This window comes from Rhinoraja longicauda, chromosome 17 (assembly GCF_053455715.1).
Source record: "Rhinoraja longicauda isolate Sanriku21f chromosome 17, sRhiLon1.1, whole genome shotgun sequence".
NCBI lineage: Eukaryota > Metazoa > Chordata > Chondrichthyes > Rajiformes > Arhynchobatidae > Rhinoraja > Rhinoraja longicauda.
The window spans coordinates 11,031,035-11,043,088 of NC_135969.1; the positions used below are offsets into that span (position 1 = coordinate 11,031,035).

The 12,054-nt window shown below is 39.9% G+C and overlaps 1 protein-coding gene across 8 annotated transcripts in view; it reads right to left on the reverse strand.

Annotated features, from left to right (window-relative positions):
- Positions 1-4,271: 4,271 nt before the first annotated feature.
- LOC144601748 (peregrin-like) overlaps positions 4,272-12,054 on the reverse strand; it is a 49,654-nt gene continuing 41,871 nt past the window's right edge. For 4 of the 8 annotated variants that reach the window (XM_078414105.1, XM_078414103.1, XM_078414108.1 and 1 more), the window contains one exon: positions 4,272-4,824. In XM_078414105.1, the coding sequence (XP_078270231.1) occupies positions 4,696-4,824 (129 nt within the window). In that variant the 3' untranslated portion in view covers positions 4,272-4,695. Of the gene's footprint in view, positions 9,374-12,054 lie in introns of all 8 variants that reach the window. The other 4 variants (XM_078414110.1, XM_078414107.1, XM_078414109.1 and 1 more) reach the window with 4 other exon arrangements.

The following is a 12,054-nucleotide window of genomic DNA, read 5'->3' on the forward strand; positions in this document are numbered from 1 at the left end:
GCAGGTCAGGCAGCATCTCAAGAGAGAAGGAATGGGCGACGTTTCGGGTCGAGACGTCTGAAGAAGGGTCTCGACCCGAAACGTCGCCCATTTCCTTCTCTCCTGAGATGTTGCCTTCCCCGCTGAGTTACTCCAACATTTTGTGAATAAATACATATGGTTAGAGGCTCAACTGGAGATCAAATTTGACATCAAGGCTGAGACAAGTCTGGTTCAGTTTTGCATGGTTTCCAGAGAGAGCGAGTGTTAACAACAAGGGAATGGAGTCTATGACACCAATCAAAGGTGAAGACTTTGCTGGAGGAAGTTTCTGTTTAACCATTCCCAGATGTTGGACAAACAATTTTCAGACAGGTGGCGAGGTTTAACCAGGTAACACCACCGTACATATATATGAAGTGGCGACATGTGTTTGAATTATGCGGTCTTGGGCTAAGCATCTGAATGAGAAATCAGTGTCCATGGACTGGCCATTGTGGGGCACCGGATAATCATCTGCAACAGGAACAGAAACAACTGGAGCTGATTTTCTAGCTACAATTGGGTAAGAATGGAACCAGAGAGTGCAGTCACAACTAGCTGGACAACAGCAAAGAAGCATTGTTGGAGAAACTTGCCTCTCCCTTCTCCCCTCCCCTCCCCTTCCCCCTCTTCTTCTCCCTCTTCCCCCTCTCCCTCTCTCCCCTCCCCCTCTCTCCCCTCCTCTTCCCTCCCCTCCCCCTCTCCCTCTCCCCCCATCTCCCTCTCCCCCCATCTCCCTCTCCCCCTCTCCCCCCTCTCCCTCTCTCCCCTCCCCCTCTCCCCCCTCTCCCTCTCTCCCCTCCCCTCCCCTCCCCTTCCTCCTCTCTCCCTTTCCCCCTCTCCCCCCCCCCTCTCCCCTCCTTCCCCTTCCTTCTCTCTTCCCTCCCCCTCTCCCCCCTCCCCCTCTCCCCCCTCTCCCTCTCTCCCCTCCCCCTCTCCCCCCTCTCCCTCTCTCCCCTCCCCTCCCCTCCCCTTCCCCCTCTCCCCCCTCTCCCTCTCTCCCCTTCCCCCTCTCCCCTCCTTCCCCTTCCTTCTCTCTTCCCTCCCCCTCTCCCCCCTCCCCCTCTCCCCCCTCTCCCTCTCTCCCCTCCCCCTCTCCCCCCTCCCCCTCTCCCCCCTCCCCCTCTCCCCCTCTCCCCCCTCCCCCTCTCCCCCTCTCCCTCTCCCCCTCCCCCTCTCCCCCCTCCCCCTCTCTCCCCTCCTTCCTCCTTCCCCTTCCTTCTCTCTTCCCCCCCCCTCTCCCCTCATCTCTCTCTCTCCCTTTTTCTCTCTCCTCCTCATCCCCTCTCTCTTCCTCTATTCCCCTTCCTCTCCCTTTCTCTCCCCCTCTTTCTCTCCCCCTCTCTCTCCCTCCCTCTCCCTCTCCTCTCTCCTTCCCCTCTGCATTACCTGCGCCTCCTGTTCTCAGCCACCGCCGTGCTGGCCGAGTGAGAGTTGCGCGGAGTTTACACCAGCTGCGGTTGTCACTGTCGACCGGCTATGAGCTTCCCGAAGTTGACTCGACCTTGGGGTGAATCTGAACCAGAGCACCAGTAAACTGGCAGCAAGGGTCTGCCAGTTCTGCATGGCACTTGAGTTAGCTTTTGGTCAACGTGTTTTAAACATGAAACACGGTGCATGCAGATATGGGTGGGGAAGAGCAGTGATCTCCTTTCAACAATGTACAGCATAACAATATGTTGTATGAAATGGAGCTATATACTGCATTCACTTTTTTAAATGTTTATGTAGACTGCTGTACATTTCACATTTAATGCTAAAAGTTGCCATTCCATTGCATCTTTTATCAGCTTTATGGAACCCAATCTATGAATTTCGAAGTATTTACACTAGTCCTAGAAATGTGCAGTCAAATGTCCAAGGTCCCACAAACCATCGTGTGAGAGTGACAGTACAATATCTTTCAATGATAGATGCATGGAACTGGAGTAATACAGCAGGTCAGGCAGCACCTCTGGAGATGTCTCCAGTACTTTGCATCTATCGTCAGTATGAACCAGCATCTCAGAATTCAGAATTACCTTTATTTGTCCCCTCGACGGTTCCTTCCAATACATATCTTTTCGCGGGGGATTGGATGTATCCTGGATGGGGATTGTAATATAATTGTATAATACTTTCAATTGGTATATTTGTTTGTATAGTATTCTGGTGGTGGGTTCTGTTTTGGTTTTATTGTATTGTATATATTATTTTAATATTCGAATAAATATTTTTGATTAAAAAAAAAACCAAAAAAAAAACCATATCTTTTAATGATGTCTCTCTGTGTAGTTTTTTTTAATAGTATCTTGAGGTGCCCTTTGTCGGCGGGGCTGTATGTTTCTTCTTTTTTTTGTGGTTGTGATTGTGTGTGAAATTGTTTATTTTTATTGCTCTATTGCTGGACTGTGGGTGATCTTTCATTTCACTACACATCTTGTATGTGTATGTGACAAATAAACTTGACTTGATAAGAAGGCAGTGATCACTACTGCGTAGTTGACCTTGAATCTTATGCCAGGTCTGAGGTCCAACGAACATGATAATGTAATTATCATTTTGTTAGAATCTTAATTTATATCTGGTCCAATATTAGCACAATCTCTATCATCTCGCTATTTAAAAAAACAAAGGAAATAAACTTCCTAAGAAGGTTGCCTGAATGAAAATGTCATTTGTGGCTGTTTATAGTCTTGTTATAGTTTCGAGTCTCTGACCAGAGAAGGCAGTCTGTGTCTGGAGTCACACATAAACGACGCTGGGCAAAGATAACAGATTTCTTTCACTGAAGCATATTTAGGGAACCAAGTGGGTTTGCATGACATCCTTTCACCATTACGGATACATGCCTTTAAATAATTTGGGGTGGCATAGTGGTGCAGCTGGTAGAGCTGGAGCTGCCCAGGTTCATTCCGGACCTCGGGTGCTGTGCTGTCTGTGTGGAGTTTGCAAGCTCTCCCCGCGACTGTGTGGGTTTTTCTCCGGTTTCCACCTACATCCCAAATACATGCAGGTTTGTAGGTTAATTGGCCTCTGTACATTGCTCCCAATGTGCATGGAATGGATGCGAAAGTGGGATAACATAGAACTAGTGTGAATGGGTGATCAATGGTCGGCATCTTCAAATAAGGTTGCTTCCACTAGTTAAAGCTTCAAGAGCCAAAATTATGGTTCGTGACTATATAATCTATTGCTTCTATGTGCATTTTTGAATCACAACCACTCTCCAAGCAATAACACCTCCTGTGACTTTAATAATTCTTTTACATCTATAACCACAGAGTGGACAGTCTGAAGAAGGGTCTCGGCCCGAAACGTCACCCATTCCTTCTCTCCAGAGATGCTGCCTGTCCCGCTGAGTTTCTCCAGCATTTTGTGTCTACCTTCGATTTAAACCAGCATCTGCAGTTCTTTCCCTCACATTATAGCCACTGAATCATGTGTTTAAGAGTTTCTCCCTGCTTTGATCAAAACGCTTCCTTATTTTGAATACTCGTCTTAGGTCTCTTATAAACCTACCTATCCTGCTTTAGTGCCAAATCACATTTTTTTCAAACTCTAAACAAAACTGAAAAAGTCTCATGATCTCCATTTCTATAATCCTCCAACCCCCTCATGGGTTTGACCTTTCTAAAATGAGGGGTCCAGATTAGCACAAACCACGTCTGCTGAGACCTAACCATTGATTTGTAAAAATGTAACAAGACTTGAGGGCCGCAGCACAATGGCGCAGCTGGTATTGCTGCTGCCTCACAGCACCAGAGATCCGGGTTCGATTCTCACCTCAGGTGGCATCTACAGAGCTTGCACTTTCCCCTGTGCTCCAGTTTCCTCCCACATCCCATAGATGTGCGGGTTTTTGTAGGTTGATTGGCCTTAGCGAGTAGGGAGTGGAAGAGAAAGTGGGACAATGTAAAACGGGTGATTGTTGGTCGGCGTGGACTCAGTGGGCTGAATGGCTGGTTTCAATGCCGTATCTCCAAATTAAACAACCTCACTGATGCATTCATTGGCCACATTAATAATGATCAACTTTACGAATTTTCTCCCAACATAATCAAGGCTTGTCAATGTACAAACCGAAGAACCGTATCAAAATAGTAACAAAGACAATGGAAGTTCTCTTTGATAAGATCACAATTACATTGCAGTGGCAGGAAATCTTTTCATTCTGCCAATGGCTCTCCTGTTTGACCAACAGTGAGAATTATACATTTTAAAAGCATGAATAATGTAAGGCAGGTCACACGAGTTTTCAAATAGCCATTTATTTATTTTCCTAAGAATCAGATAGATTTTTTTTCTTCCAAAATAAATACAAACTGAAAAAAACATTCTAGAATTTAAAGGAAGAAATATCTAGATTTTTTTTGCTGGATCAGAGTACAGTGCTCCCAGCCCAAAGTATGAAAGTGTTTACAGTATAATTTTTTTTTAAATTCAATTGTTTAAAATGGTGCTTCTGCTATCACTTCACACCAGTTTGCTGTTTGCTAGAGTTACCTGCAAAAATTTAGAAAAAGTTTCATGATGTCCATTTTAATGTACTCAAAGAAGTGTTCTTGCCTAAAGCCTAGAAATGTCAAGAGATGTTTACAAACAAAAAAAATAAGTTAAAAAATCCATAACATAACAATGTACATTATTTACAATTTGCCTAGGGCAACACTTTGAGCTGACCGAGCCATCGATTCATGTTCGCTTGTTAACAGACAGAGCTTTTATATAATATGCGTTTCCAGGTAGACAACTTTCTTCTGCATTGCATTGTTTGGTGTCCTTGTTCTCCACAAATGAACCACCTATTTTGGTGCCCATGTCCTGTGTGCAAAAGACCAGAGGATTTGTTTTTTTTTCACATGTTTCTGTTTTTTTGGAAAGCAAATTACATTAAGAAAAGTCTTTGCTGAGATTTGAAGGAGCATCTGCCCGACACATTTTAAGGCTTCGCCACCTTCCTTTCACAATTTCGTATAATTTCAGATATGGCACAGATGTGACAAGATCGCTAAATTGACAGCATTTCGTCGATAGTTTAAAATGAGCCTGATCAAAATTAATCAGACTTCCAAACCTTCATGGAGAATGCTTTTGTGTATTTCTAAGGGGAGAGTGATTCCAAGTTAAAGAATGAGGTACAGAACAGAAATAATAATTTTTCTACTTTACAAAATTGACAGGCTTAATTATTTCTAGATCAGGTATGGCAGAGTCAGAATACAGGGCAATACTGAAATATTATTCTTTACATTAACGATATATTAAGAGTGACCGAGTATTAGAGAAAATGGCTATTTTTGAGGATAAATAATCAAGACAGTCAATTCTTGTTTTATTTATACGTTCACCTTAAGCAGGGCTTTCTATTTTGCTGTTCTTCCTGCCATAAACTAATGGCAGTGTACAGTCCGTTAGAATCCAATAAGGTCTTTATGATGAAGCTATTTCCCCAGGCAATTACAATCATATTTACTGGCCACATTTTACTGGCCATATTTACTCCACATAAAGGACTTGTAATTTTGGCCAAGTTATTCTACATTTTCTACTGAACAGACCTTGGATAGTTACATTTACTTACCGTACCAAACAGTTGCGTTTACAGTTACAAAGCAGTGCCCAATTATTCTAAACCTCCTAAAAAAAAATCTTAATATGCAAACCTTTCAATTATTTTTTCAATGTAAGGAATTTGCATTATCCACAAACATTCACTGAACAAGCATCCAGCTCAAGTCTGCAAATATAAATGAGCTACTATGACTTAACAAGAACTCATTAACAAGATCAATTCATTTGGGTTACCAAATAATTTTGGGAACTGTGGAACTCCTAGTTGGAGTCCAGGAAGATTATTATGCTTAATTTCCCTGAATATGAAAGAAAAAGAGCGGGTTGGGGTTAAAGCTGCAGTTGAAACACTCCAGCTCCCTATTTTCAAATCCAGCATTATATTTCTATTTGTATCTAATGGGCGTACACAAAGCAGTAATTAAAACAAAAGCAAAAGCATTACATTTCAAATGCTTTGATGTATACCAATAGGAAATGATAAATAGGTAGTGTTGTAAAATAAAGTTAGGGAAGCTAAAGAAGCAGATTACGTTGAACACCATTTAAATATGCAAATCAACTTTGCAAACAAATAATTGAACCGTGATAAACTCAGGTTTAGCGATGGAAGGCTGGAAAGTTTGCACAACATTGAATTCAAAAGGTCTCAAACATGAAGTCAGCATTAATAGTTAAAGCGCCAAATTCCACACATTGCCAATACTCCACAGTATTTTGCTGCATTCCAATTTTTTCACACTGTCCCCAAAGGCTGTATTTGTTTGAGGGAAGTAAATGATAAATTTAATCATGCAAACAAAATATTAAAATTCCCCAAAGTAAATTAAAAATATTAAACATTTAACCGACAATAAATAAGTAATTGCAGCACCTGCTCATTTAATGGACCATTCTTCAAACTTGGGATTTCAAACAAAAGCTATATACAAGTATTGCACTAATGCTAGAGGTAAAACAGAGCTCCAGCTCATACATTTTCAATAATGCATTTCCCTATAGTAAACAAGCATTTATTTTGCTACATACTTGTCAGGTGACTATAATTTTTACACCAGCAGAATCTTTCCTCTGTTCATATAAAAGTTGAGTACACCACACCAACAAAAACCTACAAAATGTTTTTGAAGGATTTGGGGAAATAAGATTGCATTTCAATGAAAAGTGGTTTAGTTCTCTTAACTGATCCTAAAACTCTGTAGGAAGGAACTGCAGATGCTGGTTTACATTGAAGATGGACACAAAATGCTGCAGTCAGGCAGCCGGACGTACAGCATTGCTAGAGAGGAGTGCGTGACGTTTCGGGTCGAGACCCTTCCCCAGTCTAAAGAAGGGTCTCAACTTGAAACATCACCCATTCTTTCTCTCCGGAGATGCTGCTTGTCCTACTGAGTTACACCAACATTTTGTGTTGAAAACTCAGTCGGATGGTTTCATTGAAATTGTCACTAAATAAACAATACCTTTAGTGGCAGGCAATAATTCTGTTCAATTTACACGGTGGTCCAAAATAGCAGGATTAAAAACAAGCATGGAAGGAACAGCTCAGCAGTTCAGGCAATGAATACTACACCATCATCCAAAAGGTCACATCATCCAAAGGGCCACTTTAAACTTCCTTGGTATGGATTCTTTACAAAGGCCTTTATCCATGACTGGCATTTCTATACGGATAAGGTAACGCCAATGCTTTAATTTGCTAATAATGCCAACATTATCTGTATCCTCAGATTAATTGTATCCTCACATTAGCCCCAATTGTGCTTAAATTAAGATTATTTTCAAGCCCGATTATTTTCATTAAAAATTCCAAAATGTAGGTTCTTGAGTTAGACCCAGAATGGAGTTGCCAAGCAAAGCAAAAGAGAAAGGGTGGAAAGGGAATGAAAATAAAATACTTTATGCAGTATATTAATAGCAAACTGAAATCACATATTGTAACTGAAGAGGTTAACTAAATATTTGATGACAGTTTGGTGTTACTTTTGCATACAATAGTGTTAAAACATGAACATACTGTTATTCCAGATATTCTTCTTTTAAATTCACATATAAAACTTGCAAGGGGAATCAATATGGATATTAAATATATGGCTAAGAGAGGTGATCTAATAGCTTTGGCTCCTTCAAAGTTGATTCAACTACTAACTATTGGATCCACTCAGATCTACAAAAGGCTATCCCCCAAAAAATCTACACAGGAAAACAAATAAAAACACTGAATGCAGGAAATATTCAATAAGTCGAGCAGTATGTGTGAAGAGGACAGTGAGCTATTATTAGATGTTGCCTGATATGCTGAGTATTTCCAGCTTTTTCGGTTTTTATGTCTAGTACCTCAAATAGGCAGCAAGATAAAAAAAGGGTATCAACTAGTTAGTTTCTGAATATATTAAATAAAACCTGGCACGTTACCGATGAATACTTGGTAGAAGTAACTGATGGATTACAATATTTAAAAGGCACAATTGATATATTTTAAAGAGCAAACAATTAAGCAAATACTACTCCTTTGAGTTTTGACAGGAAAATAAATGGACTTGAGGATAACATAATAAAGTTAGCATTATTAGCAAATTAAAGCATTGGCGTTCTTAATAACTTAAAGGAGATATTACCGCATGTTTAACTGTCTTCTTTAAAACAATAGGCACCAAAAAGTAAAATTATGTACTGAATATTCATGCATTAATATGTGACCAAAAAGCTCTAAAAGATCCAAAATCAAATCTATCAATGTTCATTTTTTAAATGTAGTTTTAATCACCTCACTGAGGTTGAGGCTCTGTGTAGGTTGTGAACTACCTGACTGACTGCCACTGAGGTTGGGGCCCTGTGTAGGTTGTGAACTACCCTGACTGACTGCCACTGAGGTTGAGGCTCTGTGTAGGTTGTGAACTACCCTGACTGACTGCCACTGAGGTTGAGGCTCTGTGTAGGTTGTGAACTACCTGACTGACTGCCACTGAGGTTGGGGCTCTGTGTAGGTTGTGAACTACCTGACTGACTGCCACTGAGGTTGGGGCCCTGTGTAGGTTGTGAACTACCCTGACTGACTGCCACTGAAGTTGGGACTCTGCCACTTTTCCATTCGGGTGATTCTGGAGGGGAACAAATAAGTGCTTGCCATATACCTGAAACCTTCCATGATAAATATTCACTGGAGGGCTTCATAAAAACACTTTAGAAAGGGAGCTTTTCTGTTCATTTGATTTCCATTGATGAACCCCAAGCCATCTTAACTAGTATTTTAGAAGAATGACCAGTTCACTCATTGGCGATGAAAGCTCACTCTAAAATTACCAGCAAGACATTGGAAAGCTGGATATTTTTCTTTTAAAAAAAATCATTAAGACAAATGTCTAACCTAAATAAATATGAAATATTTTTTGTCAATAAGATTTCCAGCTCACATCTTATATCTCCCCCATACGTGTAGAATGAAAGTCAAGAAGCCAAACCCTTTCAAAACTAAAAAAAAGATGCTTAACCAGAGTCCTTGACAATGTGGTCAGCTTTGAGGGGGCTTATACCAGTTTCTTCATTGGGAGTGCCTATCTTCTCTCTGTTCTCTTCCCTTCACAGCATGGTATAAAAGGGGAATATACTAACCTACATTCAATGTGTGGCTCAACACATTGCTGCATGCAAATATTTTTTACATTCAACTCACCAAAGGGTGGCTGGTCTCCTACTGAAAGGCACCATGTTCTTGGGAGTCTTGAGGCTGGGTACAATAATATGAGATTTTGCCATTTATACTCCTCTTAGCCATAGCCTTCAATAAGCTGCAGGAACACTGAAATCCAAGTTTAGGCAATGAAATACAATGCTTCCAAGCCAATCCTCAGAAGGAGAAACAGAAGATGGTAAACCCAAATGCAAATTCTCATGATGCTTGCTTTTAAAAATCTGCTTGTAAAGTTAAATTCAGAGTTTTACTTTGCAGATAAATGGTCAAGGATAAGGCTGTCTTGGGGGCTTTTACTTTGAGGATTTTATTCCATGGAAACATTTGTTTCTAGCACAAATAAAGGTTCAAAAGCCAGTTATTCTATGATCACCAGTTATCACTGATTCTACAAAAGAATGCTTAACAGAGAATGTCTTAAAACAGTATTGATGGAGAAGGAATATAATGCTTTCCACCTAAAGTTGTACCTCAGTAAAAACTGGAACACAAAATTCCAAAAAATCTTCTTTCTCAGAACAGATATTGGTAGCTATCAAGTGAATAGAGATCAGAATTGCTCCCAATCTTATTGTCATGTTTGCTGATATAATTATTGCATTTCAATATAAAAAGTCTTGCATGAAGTGCTTAGAGTATTTCAATATAAGTTGCTTTATAAATGGAGAGATAATAACTGGAAAAGGCTAGTAGTAAAAACTATTGTTTTCAATAGCAATATTGTATTAAGACCAAAAAAACATGACAAGGAAAAGTACCAAAACCTGTTAACAGTAACAGTCTTAAAAACCTACTGGATCAATGTTTTTCTTCTACATATTATCTATCTAAATGAGCAAGTTGTCAGGGTGTTTTCCAAGGACACAAAAGCAAATATCTTCTCTTGGAACAAATTTATTTTATTCCAATTACTTTCCCCTACAATTCTTGAGGGTAGATTATCATAGAAACCACCATTACCAAAATTGATTATTATTCACGTAGAAGCCCATAGGATCCAACAGAGACTACCACAAAAATCAACGCATATTGTCACAGTCAACACATGTATTTTCAGAAGTGAAGAGTGGATCAGGAGCAAGATAGGTGGGGGGTGCTCTAGGTTGATTAATAGATAGTGGTAAAGAGCAGAAGTCTTAGTGATTTCACTCTCCCAATCACTAGTTTCGATATTGCCATCAATTGCAGTTCATGCTGAAATCAGCACAGACCAGGGGATGATTTGTGACTTCCTCAAGTTTCACTTTGGGGATTTAACACCCCAATGAACCAATGAGCTCAAAAATGTTATTTAAAATAATTATTATTTTCACTTGCATGGGGCAGTGGGTAGAAATACTTTGTACTTCTCCCCTCCCCAAAGACACACACATACTACTGTACAAGTTTCTTTCGAGAAGTTTTCCCTTTCTATTGCAGATACCCGTTTAAAGTAACAAAATTGCAGGTTGTCAACAGCCATCAATGACTGAATTTCGAATCGGAGCAGAGGACTGCATGCATGATTCACAATATACTTTTCCATTCGAATTCTGAATAAATTTACCTAAGTAGCATTGCTAGGTCATAAGTTGCAACAAAATAGAATACAGAATCTATGCCCCTAGCATTTATACAATGCAAAGAATGCCAACATCCCAGCGCCCTTTTATCATTCACCTAGGGAGAAATGTGGTGTAAATAGGCAAGTAAGATGCAAATTATCTGCAAAATCTTCAGAGAAATTGAACCAGAAAAAGAGTACATTTCTGTGGCCATGAACAGTTTAAAAAATAAAACTACACATGGCAAAAGGATACAGACATTGTGGAGTGAGCCTTTCTGCACGCTTTTGTTTATTCTATACTTTGGAAATGGCACACACAAGCATAAATCTAAGGGACTGCTAAACTCATGATAGTCTCAGAACAGGAGGTAAATTAATTTACTGTACAGATGCCTCTCAAACAGTTAATCATCCATATTAAAGTGCCCTCTCTGAGCTGACTTTTCACTTCCACCAAATCACCCTTTGTAGATGAAAACATGTCCAAAGCAGAAAATGACCATTTTAACATGATACCTGTGCAAAATTATTTACAAACGAGGATTGTGAAAATCCAGCTCTATCTAACAGTTCGTAAAGCTCCGATCACTGACTCTCAGGCATACTGCTCTATTAAATAAAGCACTTCTGTCCAGCAATTTGGAAAGGACCTGACAGCAAAATTCAAACCAAATTTAATAAAAACTGCTAACCGGGAGACAGTGTGGGTAAATTCTATCATTAACTTGTAACACAGTTGGACTTAGCCAGCAACTGCAAGCTGTATCCAGCTGCAATGTGCATGTGCCTGGATTTGCACACGTGTTTGTATGTAAAGAACAGGGTTGGAAAAATAAATGCGTGATGAAGGTGGAAACAATTTAACACCAATATTAAGCTTTCAGCAAATTTACACAGAGCATAGCACTGTGAGAAAATTAGTTACATATATGCACGGTTTGAATTTGTGATATTTAGCAGCAGGTTTAAAAAAAGTCACTAGCCCACCCTTAAAAAAAGTTGGCTTTATACATTTTTAAATAGAATTGATTTCCAGTGAACTCGTGCACGTTAGTTGATTTTCTTTCCATCTTAATTATGATGAAAAGTTTGTAACTTTTATCCTCTCTCTGGTCAGAGGTCTCTATGCTCACATTCTCTTTTAGGTCGCCTGATTGACAGAGTACATTGTTCTTAATTGAAAATTATGGATAGGTAATGCAAAGGAGGACTTCAAGCTCCCCACAACCACGGTTTTCTTTAG